Source organism: Anabas testudineus, chromosome 10 (assembly GCF_900324465.2).
Source record: "Anabas testudineus chromosome 10, fAnaTes1.2, whole genome shotgun sequence".
NCBI lineage: Eukaryota > Metazoa > Chordata > Actinopteri > Anabantiformes > Anabantidae > Anabas > Anabas testudineus.
In genome coordinates, this window is record NC_046619.1 from 12,682,390 (window position 1) to 12,709,676 (window position 27,287).

At 39.8% G+C, this 27,287-nt stretch overlaps 1 protein-coding gene across 1 annotated transcript; it reads left to right on the plus strand.

The window, feature by feature from the left end:
- Window positions 1-2,133: 2,133 nt before the first annotated feature.
- LOC113160109 (neuronal acetylcholine receptor subunit alpha-7-like) lies at window positions 2,134-26,443 on the plus strand. The gene is made up of 9 exons (XM_026357171.1): window positions 2,134-2,588; window positions 12,708-12,847; window positions 14,892-14,936; window positions 15,476-15,585; window positions 21,386-21,633; window positions 22,243-22,437; window positions 22,980-23,066; window positions 25,080-25,189; window positions 25,287-26,443. The coding sequence occupies exons 1-9, from the start codon at window positions 2,519-2,521 to the stop codon at window positions 25,896-25,898; spliced, it is 1,617 nt and encodes a 538-aa protein (XP_026212956.1). The 5' UTR covers window positions 2,134-2,518; the 3' UTR covers window positions 25,899-26,443.
- Window positions 26,444-27,287: the final 844 nt, after the last annotated feature.

Genomic DNA, 27,287 nt, shown 5'->3' on the forward strand with positions numbered 1-27,287 from the left:
AGGTCTGTCTCACATGTCAGTTAGTATGTGTATGTGTCTGCTAGGTTTGTTCAAAGTCGTAGAAGAAGATGAGAGCAATGTGGAGAAATAAAAGCAAAGAGAAAGAGAAAGGAAGGAAAAAAGTAACTCTGCAACATTTAACTCCATTAACAGAGAACATCTCATTCATTGGATTATGATGCAGATTCCCTCCCTGTCCTAACTCAGAGAGAAGACCTGACAGGCTTTAGACAAAATCTGGAAATATAAAGTAAATCTACAAACATTATGTTTTTTCTCTGATCTTTCACCTTTAAATAAACTGGACAAGTCCTAATGGTGCCAAACCTCCACCGTGCTGCTAGAAGTGTCTGATAAGTATCAACTAGAGTTTGGAAAAGAGCGGATGGATCATATTTAAGTGTGATGCGTGGTTCAAAGGGCCCAGAGTCTCAACAATGGATGTAAGACGAGGCAGCACACGGGGAGAAAAACACATGAATGGTGCTTAAGGGTCGCTGACTCGCTGAGAGTCACTGAGCATACGAAAGATGCATATTCATGCTGCAGTATAATTCAATGCAATCAACCTGACAAACTGCCATTCCTCCTCTGACAGTGACAGCAATAAATGTTGTCAGCTGTTTGTACTTCAAAGCCTTTTTCCAGTTTTAAAATTGATTTGACAGTATTCATCTGTCCTGTTTTCTTGTTACACATGTCATTCTGTCATATGTACCGAAACAATTGTCACATCTAACCACAGTCTGCGAGATCACATTCATAAAGTGTACGGTAGTCCTGGCTACATGGATGACGTCACGTTTCAGTTTAACAATTATTATTATCTTTTTTTTAATTAAGAGAAGGATAATAATTTGTTTTAATTGGAGTTTTCCTCATTTGACCTGTTGATATACTTTATGTTTGTTGTTTCAGCACAATTGAAAGTTCTTCATTAAGCCTCAGTAAAGTTTGTGGTAAGTTCATGAGAACTTTTAGCTTTTACTTCACAGTTGAGGATTAGTTTAATGTCACTGCCTTTTTCTGTGACTATAATTTTGCCTGGAGAGCGCGAGCGTAAGGATGAAGGTTGTGATCAGAGGTTTCACTGAGCCCACTGTGGCTGCCGGCCCATCTACAGCACAGACAGATATGGAATTCTGTACCAAATCACATCCAACAGCATAAATCTTGTCTGATGAGGCTCCATGAGACACACACACACACGTGGGGTACAAAAAATAGCAGGAGCCGGTCTAATACCACTGGCACAGCACTGTTTCTTAGATGATATGCCCTGTTCCATTGAGAGGAGAGAGAAACGGAGCCAGGCGTCGAAAACATTTGGGGAAATGTGCAGTGTTCCCCCCTCGTCGCCTGTCGGATCCTATTTTCAGCTGAAATTATTTATGGATTGGAATAAATAGGTCATTTGATTAGGAGCCAAGCTCGCACAAAAGGGAGACGAATACGACAAAAATGCAGTTGATGAACCTCTTTGTAACACCAGGAAGTGGGAAATTGCAGTCTACAGCTGTGTGAGAGGAGGAGGAGGGCTGGGTGGTGATCTGTGCTTACTTTACTCCAGTCTTTACCATCCTTCTCGCTCTGTTGTGGTCTTAAAGCTCCACTTTGTTCACCGGCTAATTGAAAACTTCATCTGCCTGTTGTTCTGCACAATTCTCAATCCTCTAGGGACATTTTTCACCCTTTCATTATCGGCATAACAAAACCTACCTAATAAATAAACAAAACAAATCACAAGGCATCACTGTTTAACGTGAATGTGCATTTTTATTCATTTTTTGAATTGACTCCTGAGAAGATTTGTGTGTTTGTGCAGCACCTCATGAACAGTTAAATGTCAACAGTGTGTATTGATCCAAATACAAGTGGAGCTGCATCAGACACGCACGCAAATGCGCACTGATGACGTCACTTTCCCAGCTGAGTGAGTCCATCACATGTAGGTGAGCACAGGTTGTGGACAGGTGAGTTAATTGATTTAATTTAAATCGAATGGCAATTCGTTGTTGTACTAGCTGACAGACATACGACAGGATATAAGACATGGATGTAGGATGAGTGTAGAGAAGAAATATTAAACCAAGCTACACATTTCCAGCTGGTTTCTATAAAACAACAGTCTCTAATCTCACTAAGCGTTTGTACTGGATGTCAGCAGACACTCTTCCTTCCAGTGCTTATTGATCATTCTTCAGTTCACATGTGAAGTTACAAGCAGACACATTTCTGGCCAACTCTGGTGCGCGCCCCCGCTGATGCGCAGCGCGGTGGAAGTAAGGGAATGTGTTTCTGAAGCTACGTGAACGCGCCAATCTCAACTCCTCCACGCCGATTCGGGTCTTTCTTTCTTTCTTTCTTTCTGTTTTCATCTCACACACTCCGTCTCCCTCCTGCTGGACTCTCCACAGCCTCATGTCCTCATCGCTCCGAGCCGCAGCACATCCCCCTGTCTAGCCGACGCTGAGAGCCCACAGCTGGGGGCCGGCGGAGTCCACCGAGCGCTGCCAGGATGCGGTGCTGCAAGTTTTGGGGACCATGTTCGGTTGGATTTTATATTTGGACCGCCATCCTTTTCAAAGGTGGGTTTGGGGCATGGTCGCTTTTTGTGGTCCTTGCTTATTTCTTTTGATGCACTTTCTCCTGAAAGAACATGAGTGTGTTTTAAAAACGTTATCACAGTGCTGAAATCACTTTTCAAAGCATTTTTGCAGGTAGAATGGGGGGTTTCTGCTTGTTTGTTTGGTTTTCTGCTGGCATCAACAGTCCTAAATGTACTCTCAACAATATGTGTGTTTGTATTTTTGCCATTTTATTTGAGTTTTCTTGCAAAGTCCTTTGCATAATTAAAACTAAGGTAAATAAGTAAATAAAACTGAAGGTGCTGTTTTGTTCTATTTTGATGAATTTAGGCCGTGGTTTCAACATTTCACATAATGATAAACAAAACCAAGTTGCTTTTATAGTAAAATGTTATGTTTTTTGATTTGAGCCTGTGAAAGACTGAAATTATTTAAAAGAGTCACACAATATTGTTTAATAACACTGGATTCTGAAAATCTGAATAAGAGATGTGAATTAGTTCGATATACACTTCATCCTTGAGGCTGCGTTCACTTCACGGCAGCTTGAAATGGTGATTTATTACACAGAGTTATTTTTAAACATTGTGCATGTCTGCTTGCATTTATGGTTGTTGAGTGTGGTGTGTGGCGGTCGCAGCATTAATGTTTGCCTATTCGTGTGCAATGGGATGCACATGCATTACTTTAATTCTCTCCTAAGTCCCATCCCATCATTAACTGCATCATCATCATCATCTGAAACATCTCGGTTGTTACCAGTTTGCCACTCAATGGCTATAGAGGAGAGAGTGGGACAATGTGTGTATATACAGTATGCACATATATGGAAACTTCTAACTCTTCCGCTGTCCTCACCACGCCATACACTCCAGTCAGTGACGTTACAGCTCACATGCTGTCTAACACACAGTGGATGTCCGCGTGTTGCTTTATAATGTTCTGTCACGATGTGTCATGTTTGGTTGTTGGAAGGAGAATGGACTCCGGAGGCTTTGTGCACGGGGATTAAACAACCATCTAGCCGCTTTTAGGCTTAGTATGTGCATGTTCACTGTGCCATAGATAGCCGACTTTAATCTCTCCAGGGAAACACAAGACGAGGCCAAAACAGGAAATTGTATCATTTATTTTCTTTGAAAGTGGAGTGTGATTTTATAACTTGTCGGACACAGTGGGTCCAGCCTAAATTTACAGTGTTCCTAATATCTGTTGTCGCCCTCTGATGAAGTTTATTTCCTGACCTTCACTTTGTGTAAACCAGACCCACAGGCCTGAAGTTGTCTGTAATAATATCTGCTTGTTTTCACTCCAGTGTCTTATCTCTTTTGATGTCATCATCTCTCTCATTTAGTCTTTTTCTCTCTTGCACACTCCAGTCCAAGAGTCTGCGGGATTTTTTCCATAGTCAGCAATACTTTAGACTTTCCCAGGCCGTGCACTTTTTAATATAAAATTGACTGGTTCAGCATTTCCGTCAAGTGTTGTGGTTGGTGTGAGTGCTGCTGTTCATTCATTGATAATACTAACAACGTCAACAGGTTGTGGGCAAAAGTTTAAACTGTGCGTCCGTATAATGAACACTCACCCTGGTGACTTGGAAGAGAGAAGAAGTGTAAGAGTGTGTGTGTGTGTGTGTGTATGATGAATATGTTTGTTATAATGGAACGTGTGATTTTACGCTGTATTTAGTATTCAGTGTTCTACAATTTGTATTTACACAACTGTACTTGTTTTTCCCTTACTGTCCGTCATCTATCTCTGTTTCACTGTCCCCTCTGTATCCTTGATGATGCCTTTACCTTCATCAGTAATGACTTTAAGCATCACTTCTTATCAGTGACATGCTGCCCTTCTCATGCCTTTTGTCCAGTTTTGACAGGTTTCATTAAAGCCCTTCTTACAGCTTTTGTTACCAGCTGGTATTGTATTGGAGACTAAGGAACATAGCATGAACAAGCCTAAAAGCAAGTGAGAGCTGTGAGACTGCAGGAAGCGTGGCAGTATATGATAAAGGGCACCTCTTTTAGTGCCTCTTATCAGCTTTCATTGTCTCATTTCTCAGACTTTCTCCCCCTCACTGTCTCTCTCTAGTCTCTGTCTGTATTTTGTACCGGTTAGGTAATAGGCTAGCCACCTGGGGTAAGATGCAGTTGCTGAACATCTGGATACTTCGCTGCTGACCTCCCTTGACCCCACATTATGACATTTTATTTTATTTTTTTCACCTTCGAAGATTCGTACACACAATGTCCAAGTCACTGAATATCAGTTTGAATACAGTTAAATCCTTCACTTAGTAATGGAAGGAATAGAGCACGGGCATAAATCTACCTACAGTGGGTCGTCCTCAAAAACTGGGTGTCCCTGCAAGAAGGGGTCTAGTGAGGGAGACCATCAAGACACCTGTTACTGCTGAAAGAGTTACCAGCTTAAACAGGGGGAGATGCTGTGCAAATGGCAGCTGTTGCCCCTTTAAAGGCTCTGAATACTTTTTGTAGGCACTGTACAGGACAATGTCACTTTACTTACATACTCATGCATTCATACTGACACAGACGAATGGTTCGCTGCAGTCCTCCATACATTATAATGCCTGGCTCCAGTTTTTTTCTTCGCCCTGGGGTGATAGACAGTTAACTAATGGTTGTCAAGGTCAAGTTCAATCGAGAGGAGAGATGAGTACCCTCTGATAGATAAGACCCATTCACAGGTCTGAAGAAGTGTCAGAATAAACATTAGCATTACATTACAGTCCATCATACTGTTTTACATATATCTCTACAATGAATAAAGAAAAAATACTACAACAAATCTAGTGCCGTTGGAATTTTAATTTCAGTTCTTCTGTACAGCACAATATAAAAGGCCACATCATAAACATAACTAAACAGCATTTGCACTTTCATGCCTTTCAGTGCCTCTGATGCTCGTGTTGTGTGGAGGAACGTTGCAGCAGCCTGGTGAACTCAAAGACAGGAGTACAGCTGTGCATAATGTGCTTAACTGCAAATCAGATGGTGTAGATTTATGACATTTGTGTTCTGCTGCCTTAAGATGGCTGCAGGGATTTAATAAACGAAAGGAGAAGCTTTTCATACTGATGGAGCAGCTGTGAACAACAGGTACTAACTCGTACTAATTATTGTACATTGATTTATTTTTTTAAAACAATAAATGTTAAACGTCGTTAACATAGTTATTAGATATTTAAAGTGGTTATTTCATGCTTGATTTAGGGTTCATAATTTATTCTGGGGATCCATTTGAAGTAAAATGATAAGATTTTCAAGTTAGAAGTGCAAAACAAGGTTAAATAAAATGCATGTAGTAGTCCCTCTCATTCCAGTGTTGAACATCATATTCAGCAAACATTTCTGACGGTACAGTTTCTACAGTTGCTCCTCAGAGATATCTCTCTATTGTGTTTATGCAGTACTACCTATTTTTCCTCCTTCTGCCTCTCCACACACGCTCAGACACATTAAAAAGATATTTGCATCAGAATGTCTGTGGATGTATCTGCTGTGGTGTTTGACTGTCCAGGCCCTTAGGGAGCGGCGGTCTGTCAGCGATTTCTTTGTGCAGCCCTGTTCCCCCCCCCCTCCAGGTTCATACCTCTGGTCTCTTTGTCCCACAGCATTCTGGGATCAGAGCCCTGTTATGTTCCAGACCGGATAATAGACTTGGCTTTTTGCATGAAGTGTTGAGATTTAGCAGCATGTTTACCAGCGTGTGAAATAAGATTACTCCAAATGAGGGGTTTGTTTCACTACAGTGTGATTTCTTTTTTTTTTTTTTTTTTTTTGTGTTGTACGAAACAAGCCTCAAAATAAATTACTTCTGTCAGCATCTAAGTTAATTTTAGAGCTTAACTGAAGTGAAATTGTGTGAAAGCCTTTTACTTCTATTCTTATGTTCTTCACCGTTTAGTCACCACATCTGTGTACCCTTCATCAGGGTTCATGTTACAATGGTGGGAACCTCAGGCACTTCAGCTGCACTGGATGCCCCCTTGTTAACCTCATGTATGGCAATGTCACTCGGTTGAACAACGGCTGGGGAATCCAGCTAGACCTTGACTTTACAAAAAACCTGAGTGTAACATTTGTAATATAATACATTTATAAAGGGAACTTTGAAACTTGAGCACAAATATCTCAAATGCTCAGTGGCAACTGGACTTGTTTTAAGTCACAGATATTGAGGACAAACGACCCAATATCTGGATTTATTTTCGTTTTTAAGCAGCTGTGGTGGAATTACTAAACCAAAAGTTCTCTCATAAATTCTTTGTAGGACACCAACTCTCATCTAACTCAGACTAATGAGGCCTTGCATTAGTTTTGGTTGAATGAGGACTTTTCCTTTTAAGCAGCTCTGCACTAGTCTTCATATTCAGCCGCTGTTTTTGCATGTCAGTAATGCTCACGAGGCATATATCGCATGTAAGAATGCCAGTTAATTGATTTCAAATCAATTATTTTAGAGCGAATTTCCAGTCATTTATCATGTTTCTCTCTTAGAAGTGTGCTGGCATTTCCCAAAAGCATATTAGTACTAAAATCCTGTCCTAATTGATGATAGATTATGTAATACACATAACTATGACGGATTATCTTGGAAAGCCGTCATCATTCCTCTGCGTGCTGTGTGTCTATGCGTGTGTGTGCTGTGTGTTGGACAGCAGATGAGACTGGCTGGGTTTAGCCGGGCTCATCGGGGGCACTAAAACACCCTGATGGAAGAGGTGCTCGTTAAGTGCTCTGCCTGAAATAGCATCCTGTTCGGTTTGTCTTTGTTTGGGTTTATGACAATGAGTTGTGTGTGCGCGCGTACGAGAGAAAGGAGGAGAATGTTGCCTCATCAAAACACATGGACCCAGTAAAAAAAATGTTCAGATGAGACATTGATGTGAATGTATTGGTGAATGTTAATCTGTGTGAGATGTCACAAACTCAAGAATAGTGCACACGGGCGCATTATCTATTATATGCCTCATTGCACCATTCACCTGTAGTTATGTTTGCATGCTCGCGTTTGCATCAGGAACACAAGTACCTCTCAGACACATCTATTAAATTCCCACCATTTGTTTGCAGATGATGCAAACTACCTAGTGACAGCACTGACAATGGTCTTCAGGCTTATTTCTTCTCACAATGTAACCGGCTTTGAAATGTGAACAGAAACCCTGGAGGCAGAAGAGATGTAAATACTGGACAGGTAGAGATGCTGTAAAAAAAAAAAAAAAAAGGCTAGAGGTAAAAAGAAGAATATGCAAAGAGAGAAATGATATCACAACATTTGGAAATGAATAAATAAGGGCATTCAGGAAAAGTGGAGCAGTGAAAGTGGTAAAGAACAGAAAAAAAGCAGGAAAGCAAGAAATTCTACAATTGTAATGAGTTACAGTTATAATCTTAGTTGCATATTAGACATTTAGCTTTGAACAGACACTGTAGATTAGTATTGATAGATCTCAATGTACATGCCTGTCAATACAAACCAATTTAAAGCATAAAATTACCTTGTAACTTTTGTTGAAGTCTGAGAAGCAGCTGAAAGCTTTGGGGAAAAAAGCTAGAAGGTTGAGAATACACTACATTCAAAGCTCTGTTAAAACCATCTGGGTTGACATAGCTTCTATTTCATCAGCTTCAGTGATTGGACACGACGATCTCAACGTCGCTAGCATTCATCAGCAGTCCTCGTCCTTCCGTCTGATACGCGCTCAGAGCTTCCATACAATGGAAATGAATGCTTTGAGTTCTTCTAAGCAAAGTTATTCGTTCCCTTTATTCTTTTAACAGATTTATTCCTGCAGCTGTCCCATTGTGACTCAGTAGTAGCTGTTTTCAATTCCTCAACCCACGTACCTGTCTGTATGTGTTCCTTCTGCTCCTATAGAAAAGGTCTTTAATATTTAAATTACTTTGGAACTTTAAATCATAAAAGCCTCTCCCTGATTGAAATGTAGTGTGACACATTCTTGAACAAGCTCTCACATTTTTCCTTTCCATTTATCTTTTACATTAATCTGCATGTCCAACAGTCTTCAATAGTCTTAACAAATGTTGATGTCTAGGAAACACACACACACAAAATTGGCTTGGTCTCAAAGGACACCTTGTGAATATGCAGAATGTATTAATATTTTGCAAGGTGCCGCTGAGCTGAAATAAAAAGTCCCCTTGGGTGCTGATGCCCTCTGGGTTGCTGAGGTGCCCAGAAGCGGTCTGGCTCAGCTTATTAAACTAGAACTAATTCTATATGCAGACGTCCTGGAGCTACTTCAGTGTGCTGAGGTCAGGTATTTATGCACACTTCAGTGTCAACCAAATGTCATCTGTTTCTGTGGGATATTTTGGATCAGTCATTTCACTGCATTCTTTGATAACAGACTTTCATTAATATTTTGACTCGGTGTGCTAATGATAATATATTTAAATAGTTTGACCTTAACATACTATTGTATTTCTAAATAATGGGCGTTCTTTCTGTTGTACTGTTCTGCTGACAGATGTTCATTTCAACCAATCCGTGACCTTCTAATCGATCACATCTGGACACACTGGGGACCTTTGACATTTCCTGTAATGACTCGTATGATGTTAGAGCGATGCAGTATTGATCGACATTAGTGTATCATTAGCATTTTTGTTTAGCATATATATAGCATCACATACACACCAATTTCTTCTTTGTGACGGGAAAGTAATGTTAATGGAAGTAATGGTTATGTGTTTATGTGATGGATATTAAAAGGTCCAACGACATGTAAAGAAGAGCAGATATTGGGATTCAGTTTAGTGTCAAATTTTTTCAATATTACAACAACATTAGGAGTCATGTTACATAGTTTATATTTTCATTGATCCTGTGGTCAGATTTAATAAGTTAAAGTTCTCATTTACAGGCCATTTAGTTATCTGCTCCCTCTTCCTCTCATTCTCTTTGAGTTTGATGAGACCTCTCGCTGTGTTTGGAAGATGATGTCTGCTAGCCCGCTTCTCATTTCAGCTTCATTAGTGAGATGATTTAAAAAAAAAAAACACACACAAAAAAAACAAGACATAAACAAAACATGGCTCTATTCCTTCATCCCTGGCGTAAGATGCACACAGTTTGGGAGTTAAAGTTGACACAATGGTTTATTTTATTCATAATTTAATTCTTTCTGAACGCCGTTTTATGAGACTAGCAGCAACAGAGACTGAGCTTTCAATTCTACACCGACTTTATTAGTTTAGTTGGGTTTGTTGGGTCTCCGCTCACATTTCATAGTAATAAAACAGGAGAGACACAGGAGAGATGTTAGCAGGAGAGCAGCTCCAGATGAAGCTGTATTTAAATTGGTGTGAACGTGTGTGTGCAAATGTTATTGGGCGTACGAAGATGGATAGATTTATGACTTTGTGGTGCCTTGTATTAATTTATTGAGATTGTGCCTTTGCATAATCAGTTGTATCCTGTGTATCCACCAGAACATGCTTAAGATAATATGGTGCAAAAATGTTTCCATGTCCATGGGTGTGAATATGTTTGAGTGTTTAAGTGTGTCTGTTGCAAATCTACCTTGCACCTGAGGAAGTGGACCCTGGACAGACAGATGAGCGAGTCAGAGGCTGCGTGGCTCATAAGGAGCAGCGTAAAATATTCTGCTGTGCTGAGCAGCTTCTCTTAGTTCCTTAGTTCCAGGCGCAGTCCTGCAATAACTCCGCTCATTACAGTCTTAATGGGCCAATCAGCACCATGCCGGGCCAAAGGCATACTTCTCTCCTCTTCACAGCTTTACAGGGCTGTAGAGCTTGCTCCCCTCCTTCTCTATAATCCCCGCTCCTTATTGCTCAGCCACATTACATTTCTGCCTTTGATCTTTCATTTTTCTTCTCCTTTCAGTGCTTCACGTCTTCTCTTTGCTTCCTTCATCTCTTTTCATTGGATTGTCCACTGTAATTTTACACAAGGAAGTACTGTCTGTTCATGAGGGTGATCTACGTTCTGCACCATATGAACTTGGTTGAAGAATATAGATCTGTATGTGAAGAATATAGGACAAGTAATAATTGTTTCATGTTTGTAATTTGTCAATTATATTTGTATATGCATCATACTATGTATGCAACTGTCTGTAACAGTCTTTATGAAACCCTTTCTAAACCAATGACTAGTTTCAAAAGAGTTTGTCTTCGTTTTCTTTAGGTCTACAGACCATTTTCGCACAGCAGGTGCTAATGCTAAGTTCAGGTCATAGTAGCCAATAGCTGTTTTTTTAGAAAAGATTGACCTAAACCTCATACATGTGCATGAAATGAACTGAGAAAGTACACTATTAGGCACCTTCTGACTTTTTGCACACTTTATTTTGTTGTAGATTCATTGTCTATTAGAGTGCAGATGTAGATGTAAGACATATTAACCAAGTTAAAAAAAAAAAAGCTCTATTTGATTGGATAGGAAGAGTCTGTGATCTGTAATCTTCAAGTCTCTCTACAGATATTCTGTGATCTGTGGGCTTTTCGCTCGTCTTCTTGTCTCTGCACTTTAAAAAGCGCCCCACATGATGCTGCCACCACCATACTTCACTATAGGGACTGTATTATCCAGATGGTGAGCAGGGTCAAAGCGTTCAGTTTTTGTCTCATCAGACCAGAGAATACTTTCCCTTGTAATATCAGAGAGAAACTCAGAGCGAGCTGTCGTACTGTATGCCTTTTACCTGAATGGTTCCTGTCTAACCACTCTACCATAAAGGCTTGATTGATGCTGACATATCATCCTACCAGCAGGTTCTCCTATCCCTGCAGAGGATTTGTGCAGGCATGGGTTCTCCGTCACTTCCCTGATTGAGGACTTTCTTACCCCATTAGTCTAGGAGGATTTCCATTGGTTACAAACTTCTTCAATTTCACAGTTACTGACTGACTTTGCTCCTGGGAACACACTTTAGAAATGGTTTTATACCTCTACCTTGATCTATGCCTCACCATAATTTTATTGTTTAGGTCTAGAGCAAGTTCATTGCACTTAAATGCTTGTTTTTGTCCTGACGTGCAGGATGAATTGTGGGACCGTGCCCTTTACACAGTGTGCCATTCTAAACTATGTCCAACCTGCACAATTGGCTTCACAGAGAGGTCAACAAAAAAGAAATGGAGGCCACACTCGATCAAGTCACTGTATGTGTTGTATTACACAAATTTCCTGACTCGTGGTTTTAATCATTTTAATCAAAATTATGTTTTATCACTTACAGCTCCCTAATCATCATAGTAAAATCAGATCTGTATCACTATCCACCTTCTGCCTGCACTTATTTTGTTAATATTAATACAGTATTTGTGTGACTTTTCAGCCCTTTTCCACGAATTTCTTTCTTTTTTTTTTTGTTCAGCGACTCCAAGGTCATTAACAATGACGAGTGATTATGTGTATGTGAGAGTGTGTGTGTGTGTTTGTGTCTCCCTTTATTTTGGGACAAATGGATAGTGCTAAATGGGCGTGGAAGGTTAGGTAGAGAGGATCAATAATGGTGATGAGAGTTGGGCCAACAAACACATCATCCTAATCACCCTGGATGTTAAGACTACACTTCACACTCCTACCAGTCTAAGTGTATGTGTGTGTGTGTGTGTGTGTGTGTGTGTGTGTGTGTTGGTAGTCAGTGGAAGTGTGAGCAGATGTCGGCACACATGTATTTATTCATAATTCATCAAAATGTTCAGCTCAACAACAGACATCTCTTTTATGCATTGCTCATTCCAAAAACATGTTTAAAGAAAGCAATGTGCAAACCTGGGACATCTTGGAGCCAATCAGAGATTGAATAACTACAGTATGTGGCAGCCTGTTTTAAACTCAGGTTTATTCAGGTAAAATATAATCTGACTGCAGCCCGGTGCCAACAAATGAAGGGTAAAAGGTTAGGAAGACCATTAAAGCTACTTACTGGATTAGAATATGGGCCTAATGCGGAAGAATGTGTTCCAAGATACAATTGCTGAAAAGGGATAGGCCAAGCCAAAACACTGATGGTGTTTAAAAAGTTTTTCTTGAATTTATTTTAGCACTTTGATTTAACAATGCAAGCTTTGCTCTGCTCTTGGGCTCCTATAGGGTCCCTGCAGGGGGAACACCAAAGGAGATTGTACAAGGAGCTGCTGGCCAACTACAATCGACTAGAAAGACCTGTGTCCAATGACTCGGCTGCCATCGTTGTGGAGCTGGGTCTCACACTGCTGCAGATCATCGACGTGGTGAGGAAATAACTAGTGTGTGTGTGTGTGTGTGTGTGTGTGTGTGTGTGTGTGTGTGTGTGTGTGTGTGTTCAGTTTAGCCAATGCATTATGTAGGAAGAGTGGCAAAAATAAAACTTTCTTATTGTGTATACAGTGTAACATTATAATGGAAACCTGAAAGGTAATTGCACCACATTTACATTTCAGCTATTTAGCATTATATTCATCATACACAGTGAAGAATCCAATGTAAGATAAGAGGCAATATGTGAAAAAGAAAAATTATATTCACAAAGGCATAAATATGATTAGTGCATTTCCTTTACCTAAGTTTTATTCTGATGTTTACGTCTGAAGCTATAACATTAATGACCTATCCAGCAGCAGATCTGTGTCTGTGTAAATGTAATATACACACACACTAATATACTGTACATCATATGCTGTTCATCACAGCCATTGATTTACTTTCAATCACTGTCAGCAACTGCACCTTAATTGACAGCTCCAAAGAGGCACTTTAGGGCGTTTTGCTCCCCAGAGCAAAATTAGTCCTTGATTCATTAACCACCACTGAGATCCAGGCTAAATACATAGTTGTCAGTGAGCTGGTCCACAGAGAGAAGAGAGTTTAGTTTGGTTCATGCAGTGACTTTCATACCAGTGACATGTCTGCTTTCATTTGTCAGAACAGATTTTATATGTAAGTGAGCGTGTTTTTCCCTCAGGGACTCACGCTTTTCATCAGTTTGCCCTTGTTCCCATAATATTTGTCGTTTCATCTGAGTGAAAATGAAGGAATTATACACATTTTACTCATTTTACTCTAGACCCCCTGACCGGACAAGTAACTAGTTTATACACAGTGGTTAAGTGGGCAGAATGCCATAACAGGTAAATGAGACAAAAGTCAGCAAATTGACCATGTTTTTTATTTAAAGTGTTAGATGACTGTTCAAACAGAAATTAAGAAATAAAAGAAAACACACACACACAACATACTCTTGTATGGAACAGTAGAGGTTTCTGCAGAGAGGTTTCTGGTGGTCATTTAATATGACTGCCCAGAACAAAACAATAATTTATCTGCGTGTTATAGAGAAAATCACAACAAATGATTTATTTGTGCATGTTTGAGTGTATACAGCATATGTCTGCTTGGCTTTCAGTTTATCGCTAGCTGTGCTTTCCTTATATTTTAGCCTAGCTTTTCTTTAGTACATCAATAAGCTTAACATCCTCTGGGATACCAATGAAACAAGTGTTTACAGAAACACAGAGATAATCACAACTTATAAGAGGAACTGAACATCTCACTGTTAATATGCAACAGTTACATAATTGACCTTTTAATGAGACTGACAATAATGATTTTATTGCAGGTAGATTAAGGAACTAAAGTCTCTTTCACTATAAATGTTCATCATCCACAGATGCTGCAGGCTTTCAGACAGTCTGACCTTCAATGACTGAAGTTAATATTTCCAGGTTACAATATTTATGACCCACAATTCTATTTTAATCATGTCGTCAAATTGCTAACACACATCGACACACACATAAAACCACAGAGGGGTTTGAAATCTCTGAAGAGATGCACATTTTCCATCATAGCCGTCAGCTGTGACTTTTGCTAAGTCATCTGGGTCATCAGAAGGAAACACTGTGGAAGAGCTGTGTGCCCACATGTTCATCAGAGAAAAACAGCAAAACGACAGATAAAAAGATAAATAGGTGCAGTGTGCTGAAAAACAAAAACTTCTTTGATCCCACTCATCTTTCCACCCCTCCGCTCTAAAGCAAAGAATCCATCCCTGTCCTGACTTCTTCACTTTGCACTGGAAGCAGAAATTCTGATGCTTGCAAAAATGCATAGTTTTCTAAATGCTGTAATAAATAAAGTGCATTATTTGGTAGTTTCCATTTTATTTTCAGAGTAACTGCTCCAAAAACAAATTTGAATCATCTCATTGCATTAAATGTGGCCTTGTTCTTTTTTTCTTCATACAAAAGTAAAACTTTGTGTTTCCTTTCCTCCTCTTTTTTCTGTTTGCGTTCTCAGGATGAGAAGAACCAAGTACTGATCACCAACGCCTGGCTGCAGCTGGTGAGTGAAAGTTTGAGAAGGGCACATTATCATCGACTTAATGTGCTTCAGCTTGATTTGTGACGTTATTGCACACGTATCTTCTAAATGCACAGTGACTGTGTTAAAATCTGTTAAAATCCCGCTGCATTAAGTGCTTTTTGATTATTTTACATCTTAACTCTGTACATTAAGATCCAACTTATGTCCTGTAATAATTATTTGTACTTTTGAACATTTATAATCTAATGTTTACTGTATATCCAGTTGGCATTGCATCTTTTTTTTTTTTTAAACTGCCACCCTGAATAATGGAACAAAAACCCGCTAGTTAACGTAATGTTTTAAAAAGTTAACCTTAAAATCCACCCTCTACCAAAATGTCTGAACTGCAGGGTCAGCAAGGTCAAGGGGCATGTTTTCAGGAACAACCTGTTCTTGATAATTTCACAATCAATTAAATTTTGACGGTAGAACTGGAAGAGTCTTTTTATCCCTCAATTTGTATTAGAAGTGAGAACAATGATTTAATATCATTAATAAGTGTCTCTCTGTCTCAGTACTGGACAGACATCTACCTGAGCTGGAACCCAGAAAACTACCCCGGTGTCCAGAACCTGCGATTTCCTTCAGACCAGATCTGGACCCCTGACATCCTTCTTTACAACAGGTCAGAACTGCCTGCTGCTTCTCACTACAACCTTAAATTAATTAGATTTATTGTATTAAATTGGAAAGTTTGTCTGTTAGAAATTTCTATTTTTTTTTTATCTCATTGTCAAACTTTACACAAAAAGCAGGTGTTGTAATCCGACTTGTTACTGCTCAGCAGGAGATAACTGCACCTGTCAGACACGGCATGCTTTCTTCCCATTTCTATTTTTGACTGTGTGAAACACCAGTTTAATCCTTTTGATGGTATTACATTAAATTCAGCATTTAATCTCCACAAACCACGACCAAAAATGATAAACAATCACACCCAATCAAACATAAACTGAGTGACACAGGCAGCGGAGGGAGATAAAACATCCTGTATCTGCAAAGTTGGAAAAAACTTTGGTGATGTGATTTTAGTTGGTTTCGCTTAACAATTCTTTTACATAATAAAAAGTGTTTGTTTTTTAAGCATTCTGTTTGCATTGTTTTGTGTAAATGAGGGTGAACTTTGCATTTTGTGATTCAGGTCAGTGCTGTTTGCTTCACTCTGCCGTTCATGGCTCCGTGTGAGGTTAGAAATGTGGGCCAGGTGTTTTTTCCTCCAAAACATTTAAATGCATTTCACTTGCACGCTTCAGTGTGAGGTGATCGCGTTGCAACAAAAATGGACGAGATGAATGCAGACTATTGTATGTATGATTTGATAGTTTTGTTTAGATAGTTTTGAACAGACAAAGTGAGGTTCAGGGAGAGACGTGCATGTAGTTGATCTTCTTTGATGTTGAGTGGATGGAAGAGGATCCCCAGATGTTTCTCTGCATGTCTCTATTTCCCCAGTACATACACACAAACACACACACTGCAGGGAACACAAGGACAAAACAAAAGGTTTGGGGGTATTAACCCAAATTTTAAAAGCTCAGCTTTTAGATCTGCCAGGATTACCCATTCTAATCTCCCCGCTCTCACCCCTCTCTTTCCCCATCTCTGCCTTTTAGCCTGTGCTTCCTCTCCTCCCTCTCGCCCTCCATCATACACCTCCCCCCCCACCTTACTACCTCTCTTTTCATCTCATTCTATTTATGTCTCCCTTCTTCTCTCTCATAACTCACTGTCTCACCATTATTCGCTCTATTCAATCAACTCTTTGTCTCCATATTTTATCGTTCCCTGCCTTCACAGCCTCCTCTTTATACATCATCCCATCTACCTGTCCCTGTCTGTCAAGGTGTCAGAATATTACTCTGCACCTCTTCCCACCGTCTACTTGTTTATGTATTGGTAGTTTCTTGACCGCCTTCTCTTGTGCTGGTGTCTGTGTGATGTTCACTTCTCATATTTTCTCTCATTCTAGGAAAATCAGTACCTTAAACCGTAAAATAAATGAAAGGTTTTGTTCACTCCATTGAATTTGACAGAGATACAGTAACATGAAGCTGTAGCCTGCTGTACAACTAAGCCAGAAGGTTTACATGCCCCCTAAGGAGAGATGAGAAGTTACGATTTTCAGCAACAATATGGATCATTGCTGGAAACACACACACACACACACACACACACACACACACACACACCTCTAACACTAATCTCAAAATATCTTCACACACAGGCAGATGCATACAAAAAAAATGCATGCAGGCAATAAAGTCACAGACACACACACACACATACTATCACAAAATTACACACAATAATGGAAAAGCACACACATCATTACATAATGTCCATCAGCCAAAATCAGCAGTACAGTCTTCCTGTGCTGAATAGCAGATGCATTCAGGCTTTTTATCATGCTGCAGACAAGCCAACCAATAATTAGTTCCAATAGTTTTAATGTCAAGTTAATGCTGTTTAGGAGTGTTTAGGTCAGATACCAGCTTAACATAGTATCTATTCAAAGTAAAGAAAGGGGAGATAAACAGAACCATCAGATATTGTCTGTGATGAGTCATTCAACTCATATCCTCCCGGTGTGAAATCTCTCGTATTGCTTTTCATATTTTCATATTATTGTGCTCACACTAACTCGCACAGTCTCACAAAGATGTTTCACACATTGATAATTTTTACTGTGAGTCATGGATTTATACCAGTCAGACCGTATCCTTGCCTTCAGCCTGGGGAAAATATTTGGTCATTTGCTATATTTGCAATGGTTTTTATACTGGCAAGACAGCTGAGATTGTCCAATTCAAATCAAAGGGGGATAAATGAACCGTGTCCCATGCGCGGCTCAGACCAACTATTACTGACAGTTTTTTTTTTTAGTAGTTACTTTAACAAACAGAAATGGTTATACAACCTAATTAAATGTATTTGGCTTCTCCTGATATGATGTGTCTACGCCATAATGGCCAGTGTGCAACTGTTTCGTCTTTGTTTCAGGTGAGCATGACTTAGTAAAGAATAGATAAAGACTATCTAGATCTAAAGCAACTGTGCAGGTCGTTGACCTCATCTGTCATTAGAGGGAAAGGTTAATGGTCTCACTTGACTAGGGATCGATGAGGCACATCAAGGGCATCCAACTCAGGTAAACCACAGACTGAATCCTAATTCTGCCAGCTTGGAAGGTGGATGTGCAGAGCAGACGGAGCATTTTATCAGGCCATAAAGATGAAGAGGGAATAATTGAAGAAATGGGTATTTTTTAATTTGTTTTGTGTTGCTGTTTGGTTTAGATGGACGGATAGTTGAATGGATGAATAGATGGAATAAGCTCAATTCTGCTTGTGAACAATTATAAGGATCTAATGTTGCAAAATAATGTGTAAGTTTAATCAATAATATCTTTATATTTAGTTTTAATTAGTGACACGGCAGTAATAACATAAAATGCTTTAGTTTACACTTAAAACACTCATATTGTATAACACATGATGCTTATGTAATTCATTTAGCACTCATTCACATGTGTATATGCTCTCTGCTTATATTCTTCAGGAATAAATGTGCTGTACATCTTGCCTGCAGCATCCTTCCCAGCTAGTTAACTTCTGTTTTACAATCCTATGTCAGGACCCTCTGGGGCTGTTTAGCTGACTGCTAAAGAAGATAAATTAGAAGATACTTTAAGGAAAAGTGTTCTCTGTAGTTCTTAAGTTATGCGTCAGCCTGTTCTAACAGGTGAGTGTAGCAACAAGGTCATATTGTGACTTTAAAAGTGCATTTATCCCAACCTGCACGGCTCTCTCTGCCTCAGGTACATTTTGTGACTTCCATTTTGTCATTTGTTTGTGCTCGCGAGAGAGGAGCAGCAGGTGTTGAGCGAGTGAGGAAAAAGCTTTTATGACTCATGTCCCATGGTGCAGGAACCTGTCACTGCCACCATTGTAGCTGTCGGTCAGTCTGTTTCCACCATGTCCACAGTACTCTTTTACCAGTGTGTGTGTGTCTCTGTCTCTATGTCTGTGTGTATGCGTGCTGGTGTGCACTGTACAAACACAGCCACTTAGCATTCTCCCAGGGCTATCACTTGTCCAGGTGTATGCATCTTTAATATCTGCAATGCATTACAGGTTGTTTTCCTCTACAAAGAATCATATTCATTAAATCTATTCCTGATACTTAAACAAGCTACAAGTTACAAAAAGAGGAACGTTATTTAAAGTTGTTTTGCTTTTGCTGGTTGTCTCACTCATCTGTCGTGTTTTCATCTTTTAAAGTATAATGTGTGTCTCTGTGTGCTCCAATTAAACTTTTAATATCAAAGTCTTGTACATAACATACTTTCCTTCTCATATACATCAACACACACACACACACACACACACACACACATGCACTAGCACTGATTGCAGGAAAGCACACACATTCAGATAAAGTAAGGCAGAAGCTTGCATAATTCATTGCATGGCTCCGCCTCGGACAGCCCACACATCCCTCCTCCAGCACCTGGAGCCACAGCTGATAGCTACAAACACAGGAAAGAAATAAATTACATCACATAACCCCCTGAGAAAGGTAAATCACTCAATCTGTGCAAAGGCAGGGACAAATGGAATAGGATCATCTAGAAAAAAATTCTGTTAGGATGCAGGTTGCGTTCTTTTGTTGGGGCTGAATGAGGCTCATTTCAGATACACTGACATTATCTCTATTGCAAGTGTGTGTGTGTGTTGATTTGTGTGAGTGTGTGTAGAAGTGGATTATGCCCTTCATCTGCTCAACCACAATAATTTTTAATTTTAAATTTTTTTTACAATACAACAGTTAATGCAGCGTTTGAAACATAAATATAAAATGAAACATGAAGATGCATGGGGGATAGAGGAGAACTTTCTTCCAGCTAGTTGTTACAGTGGTAAATCGATTTGTATGAGAACAGATCTCACATTGTACAAAGAGACAAAATGGAGGACATTGCCTAAATTCTCTGGAAGTTCAAACTTCGCCTCTGGCACTTTATTAAAGTTCACACACTCACCAACGTGAGAGGAGTTTCTCTTTAATACTTAATTAGAGTTCAGTTTAAGTGCCAGAGCTAAAGTAGCTGTACGTGTGTGTAGGCATTTTCTTTACTGTAAATCCCCAGAGGTAGGTAGTAGGGGTAAGACTTTCAGAAACTCCAGATTCTGTTTTGTTCAGTTAATTCTTTAGCTTTTGATGCTGTATCCAAGCTGCTAAGTGAAGCCAAATCCATCCATCCTGTACAGTAGAAATTAGAAACTTTACGTATTGTATTGGTGGGAAAGTGTTGTTATGTGGTTGTTGATGTCACGAGCAGAGAGCAACACAACCTACCCAACCACACAAATACACAAATGGAGTATAAATAGACAAAAGAGGGTGAATAACCAAAATGCTGTGGACACTTAGAGTACAGTACATGTTGCATGCATGTGAATGTAAAACACCTTACCCATCCATGACCCTGGTCCACTCATCCATCACTTCCAGCTTCATATCCTGGTATAAATTTTTCATAATTCCTCTTTTAGAATGATAAAACCATTTGACCACCACAGATTCCTGCAGTTTTGGGATCACAGAGACGACTCATAAACGGCTTTATGAGCAAAATCTTTTGTTTAATGTGCTGACGCATTTGCCACATTCCTACAGTTGACAAATCCCGTCCATGCATCCACCCCATATATGATCCCAGGTGATGGTGAGTTGCAGATCCTTGAAGGAGGCATCTGTTGTGTTTTCTTGTGTCACTGACTCAGTTTCTGGTATTTAGCATAGGAATGAAAGTGAATAATGAATTTCACTGCACCTTGGATTTCATATTTGAGTTTCAACTGTGTGTATGTAGGGTGAAGGACTGGAGCAGCAAGCTGGCTGTTCCAAGGATGGCTGGCTAGATATATCACTTTGCTCTGTTCAACACTGCGGCAGAAACTGCAGAGAGACTGAGAAACCTGCACAAATAGACAACAAATACATACATACAAGATACGAACTGAACTAAAGGATTGAATAATTCATTTTTATTTAGCAAAAACAAATGGTAGAAGTGTAGAAATATATGTTCTTCAAAACAGTCTCCTAACTTTTAACTAATACTTGTCTTATCCCTTAGTTGGTCTTAACCAAATGTGCAGGCTCTTGCTGATTGTAACAAACATGACAAAATTAATCTCTTGTGATTTTTTTCCTCTTATTCGTACGGTTAGGCAAAGACTTAAATTGACGAAACCCATTTCCAAGTAATTGCCTGGTTGTGGTATCCAAGCACAATGACAAAAACAACTTAAAAGGCAATAAAGTGATCAGCAGCATGGAGCAAATAGAGCTTTACCTCACCAACACATTATTAAGTGGTTGTCTACACACATTATCACCCTCTGCTACTCTTTTCCCAGTGCGGACGAGAGATTTGATGCCACTTTCCACACCAACGTATTGGTGAACGCGTCAGGTTATTGTCAGTACATCCCCCCTGGCATCTTGAAGAGCACCTGCTACATTGACGTGCGTTGGTTCCCCTTCGACGTTCAGAAGTGTGACTTGAAGTTTGGCTCCTGGACGCACAACGGCTGGCTGCTGGACCTCCAGATGCTAGATGTGGACACATCCACCTACATATCCAATGGTGAATGGGACCTTGTGGGTAAGAGAGCCTATGTTTGTATGCAGACCAAAGTGTGTGTGCCCTGCAGGTATTTGCTATTAGAAAAGCAGCAGTAGGTTGTAATAAGTTGTTGCACAAAAAAAGCTTCTGCAGAGGGTCATTTTTATGACCGTTTTTATGATCTCATTGAAGACTCAGTCAAATGTATCACTGACATATAAATGATTCATTTGGATGTTTGTAACTAGATGGACTGGAAAGGGGAGAATTTTTGGAAGACGTCTCAAGCAGGGTGGTTCTAGCAGGGACAGAGTAGCAGCAGATCTCAGTTCCTGTGCCCCTTGGTGATGGTTAGCCGGGAGTGGGTGTCAGACAGCACCAGATGGCATGCAATAAGAATGTTGGCAGGCCATATGTGAGTGTAGCACACTGAATCCCTAGAGTTGGAGGTGAGATAGTTCAACTACTAAAACTTAACAATGATTTTTTTCTTTTCTTGTTGAGCATTTTTATGCATCTGTGCTAGCAACAGCCCTGGAAGGAGATATTGATTTATCACATTGAGATATTAGTGATGTCACAGGAGTGCCACGTGTAAAGTTCTTCAAACCTAAAACATTACCTGTACTGTATTTGCTTTTCCCTCAGGTGTGCCAGCAAAGCGTAATGAGCTATACTATGAGTGCTGTAAGGAGCCTTACCCTGATGTCACATTTACAGTCACCATGCGGCGCAGGACTCTATATTATGGCCTCAATCTGCTCATTCCATGTGTACTGATCTCAGGCTTGGCCCTGCTGGTCTTCCTGCTACCTGCAGACTCTGGGGAAAAGATTTCTTTGGGTGAGATGAGGATGCTGAACATTTAAACATGTATGTTTTTGTATAGGTAGACATATGTATTGGCTGCAGAAAAATCTGTTTGGCTGATCGGTAACAGGAAACTGCATTAAAGAAAATTCGGTTGGAGGTAATTTAGAAAAAAAAGGCAATGTCAAATAATGCAAAAATTAATCTAAAGAATTAAACTTACACAAGCACAGTACTGTACACTAGTGCATAAACAGTTTAAAGAGTATGCACATATGGGTGCATTCATATTTGTTTATAAACGTGTCCTTATGAATCATATTATCATATTATCTAGTGGATGTCAAATCACCTTGGAATAATTGCATTTCAATATAAGGTAGTTAGTAACCTGCCTTGAACATGTCAGAGGAGCTGCCTGACAGATGGCTGTAGTCATGAAAACAAAACTGATAACATGCATAAATATCTACAGGAATAATTTTACATACCAGTGACCATGATCGCATCCCTATGTATTAGCTCATGATGTGCTCTCTGTTCCTCTATATGTGTCTCTCTCAATCTGTCTCAAGGCATCACTGTGCTGCTTTCACTGACTGTCTTCATGCTCCTGGTAGCAGAGATCATGCCCGCAACGTCTGACTCTGTTCCTCTCATCGGTGGGTTGAATTTATGTGTCTAAGTGAGCCCATCTAACGCATTTAAGTGTGCATGAATGAGGAGGAGTCATTGTAACAGAAGAAGATAAAATCCAGACATAAATTTATGAACTGAAGTAATATCTGATGAAAGTTTTACCTGATGCAGTGTTACTTACCTCTTGTGAAAAGATTTAATAAACAGAGAGGAAAGGATTCCTAAAATAGTCAACCTAGTAATATTGATTCAGTCTATCAACACACAGACATTACTAATGCATTTACAGTAGCCTAACTGTCCCCCTCAGTATTTCTTGCACATCGTGGAAATACAAGTAAAATATTGAGTGTTTTCAATGTAGGCTGTTCCCTGACCTCATACAGTGCCCTGAAAAATAACAAAAACTATGAATGATTGAGCTTTGGTTTGAGTAGCCCGAGGGTGGATGGTGTAAATTGGGTGGCCAGAACTCAAGCTGTCAGCAGCATTACTGGACTGTGAAATGTCTGATTCTCCACTGGGGAGGCAAGAAAGAAAAAAAAATATATAGAAGAAGAAGAAATAATGGATGGTGGGAGAAAGAGGGCAGTACAGGAGAGAGAGACTAACTTTTGAAGTCAAAGTTCTCAGAAAGAGACTTCAAATGTATTGTGGAGTGAAGAGCCAGACCTCTTAGGAAGATTAACGCTCTTTAATTCTGCAGTGGCACATACAGAGAATGGGGATTTTCTTTTATGTGTGTGAGAGAAAGTGAACTCAGTCCAACACTCTGCAGTCCTTCGTGTTAAGTGTCATCCTTTTTCAGCGGGTCACAGTGAAATATAGTGTATTATATAGTTACTGTATATCTTGCAAGTATATTGATGTGAGTCCTATTTGATCATGCTGAACACAGTTACCACTAACTGCCCTCACTGAGCTTGATAAATGTGTCATCAATAAAGCATTTAATCTGTTATTTCTTTTATTTCCCCCGACCTGAACACAAGGCCAACTGGGACACGTTTAGTAGCCTTGTTAAAATGACTCATGTCCCCTTACAACACAGTGGCTGAATGCTGATATGAGTTATTGTAGCTGCTTGAGCCCGACTGTAAATATACGTATAAAGCAAACGTTGAACACAGCTGCCAGAGTCAGGCCATATGACTTTTATCCTCAACTCTTTATTCACCTGCTAAGACAAATGTGTGCATTTTATATGAATTAATTTAGTTTGACCTACTATATGTTAAATAAATTTATTTTAGATTACATTTAATTTATTTCTGTTTAGTTCGCATTCCTTTTTAAACAGCAATGCAGTTCCTGACCAAAGGTCTCACTCTTATATTACAGGCAGGACATAGCAAATATGTTTCCACTTCATATTTAACATAAATTTCAATGTTTAACTTGCTCTTTAACTTGATCTACCCTTTCATCTTACTTAATAAATAAAATCACAACACCTGATCATGAGGCGATATGAACTTTGATTTTGGCAGCAGTAGTAGGTGTAGTAGTATTTTGCCATTAGCGTGTCTTTGTTCAGTCATTTGCAAACAGGAGAAAGGAGGGCATGCCCTCAGATATACTGTGGATGAGTGTGTGTACATGCGAGGAAAGAGCACATTGTTCAGTCAGTCCTGTCCCCTCGTGTGGATAAAAACTGTGAACCTGCACTAATCTGTCTCTCTCTCCTCCACTGTTGTTTGGGCTTGTTTGTCCCTGCTCTCTGTTTTGTCACATTTTTTGCACAGATTTTATTTTCCCCCCTGTTTGAGTTCATGTGCATCTTTTCCCTTTGGCAATGCAACTCATTGCACAGATTGATCAGACTTGCTTTCCTTTCATGTTCAAGTGTGAAATCAACCCATTTTTTGGAATTATTTTAAGCCTAATGTTTTACCTGTTAGTACATTTTAATTAAGTGTAACCATGGGCTACTTAAAAAACTGAAAATGAGAAAAACTATTTAAAAAAACAAAGGTACTTCCTTATCTGAGCGTAAAACTAAAAACATATATTTTTCTTTCTTTTTAACGGGGTAGCTCAATACTTTGCCAGCACCATGATGATTGTGGGAATGTCTGTGGTGGTTACAGTTATAGTGCTGCAGTTTCACCATCATGACCCTCAGGGAGGAAAGATGCCCAAGTGGGTGAGTGAAACTAATTTAATCAGATAATCATCACGTTTTATTATTCATGGAAAGTTTTAGAGGGTATGCGTGAGACACTTTTACTCTCTTCTTTCAGATTCGGGTGGTTCTGTTGAACTGGTGTGCCTGGTTTCTACGTATGAAACAACCTGGTGATGAGCGAAAGCGGCCTGGGTACAAGTACCATCACACCTCCCAGCACCACTCTAGTACCAGCTCCATAGAGTTGGGAACAGTACCAAGCCTCAGCGTGCCCCACTCACAGTCATCCTGCCCACCATGTCCTACAGGCACCTCCAACGGCTCCATGAGCCTCTACTTCAGCAATTACCACCCTGTTGAGAGTCCACACTGCCCAACATCTAGTGACTCTGGGGTAGCACTTGGAGGACGTGCCCATGGATCTCTTAGTGATGAGGCTGACCCGCCTGGAAGTGTTGGGGCTCTGGGGACAGGAGCTGGACCAGGAATTGGAGTTGGCATCCCCCCACCAGAGATCCAGCGCATCCTGGAGGAGGTGTCATACATAGCCCAGAGGTTCCGGGATCAGGACGAGGCTGAGGCTATCTGCAGTGAGTGGAAGTTTGCAGCAGCAGTGGTTGACCGCCTGTGTCTGGTGGCCTTCTCTCTCTTCTCCATCATTTGTACCTTCACCATCCTGATGTCAGCACCTAACTTCATAGAGGCTGTTTCCAAGGACTTCACATAGTTGTTGCAGTAGCAGAGGAGAAGGAACGAAGGAAGAACGCAGGCGACTGATTGGGGATTAAAAAGGTGTTTGATAAGAAAAATGATCATTTAGTGCAACTTTGTCAACCAGCTGAATTATGTAGTCAACCAATCAGCAGACAAAACTCTCCCAATGAATGAGGAAATGTTTAAAAATACACATTATTATTGTTCCATTATCAAATTCAAGACATATATAAGTAATTAAAATGCAGTGTCTTGCTTTGTCTTGATGTCAGAGACAAATTGTTCAGATCCAGATGTGGAAAAATGTGGAATCACTGGGGCTGTACAGGAGCGTCATGTGTAATTGTATTTTTTACACTGAGTAAGATATCAAGGTGGCGACATTGTGGTTGTGTTTACCCTGAAAATAGTATGGATATTATCATTTTATCTGCTCCATTCATTAAAAGACGGCAACACACCCCATCTGAGTGCTGAGTCCTGTGTATATGTAACTCCACACATACAATAAAATCTAATTCAATTTAATTAAATGTTATTTGTTTACCGCCAAATCACAACAGAGGTCATCTCAAAGCACTTTACAGTGTTTACTGTTTAAGACCTTACAAAATATAACTGTATACAGGATTATATAGAAAAACAAAAAACCCCACTTAAGCAAGTACTAGACAACAGTGGAGAGGAAAAACTCCCTTTAGAGGAAGAAACCTCCAGAACCAGGCCGAGGATACCTACAGAGAAAGAGAGGACGAGACAAGAGAGGAGGAAGCACAAGTACGAGACAGAGAAAAGACAAAGTTAATGACATGCAATGGTAGCATTTGAATGCATAGATGAGAGCATAGGAGTGAAGAGAGGAGGGGCTCAGTGTATCAGCAGAGGTCTCCCTGCAGATGAATCTATAGCAGCATAACAAAGAGAGTCACCTGAGTCATCTCTAACTATAAGCTTTATGAAAAAGAAATGTTTTAAGCCTAGTCCAAAATGTACAGAGGGTGTCTGCCTCCTGAACCTGAACTATGGAACTATGAGGTTTTTAAGATATGATGGAGCTTGATTATCAAGTGTTTCACATGTATTTATATGAAGTGTTTTAAATTATATTCTGTATTTCACAGGCCAATAGAGAGAAACTAACATAAGAGAAGTATATTCTCTCTCGCTAATTCCAGTCAGAACTCAGGCTGCAGCATTTTGGATTAACTGGGAGCTTTTTAAGGAATTAAATGGGAAAACTATCACAGTAAATAACAATAGTTCACTCCAGAAGAAACCAAACAATACTCAATACAACAGTATTGAGTATTGTTTGGAGTGAGGCTGCAGTATTATCAACAAGATAGTCGACTTGTGCTGGAGGAAAGTTAAGTTAACTGCCCTTCTCTATGTTAGGAGATGG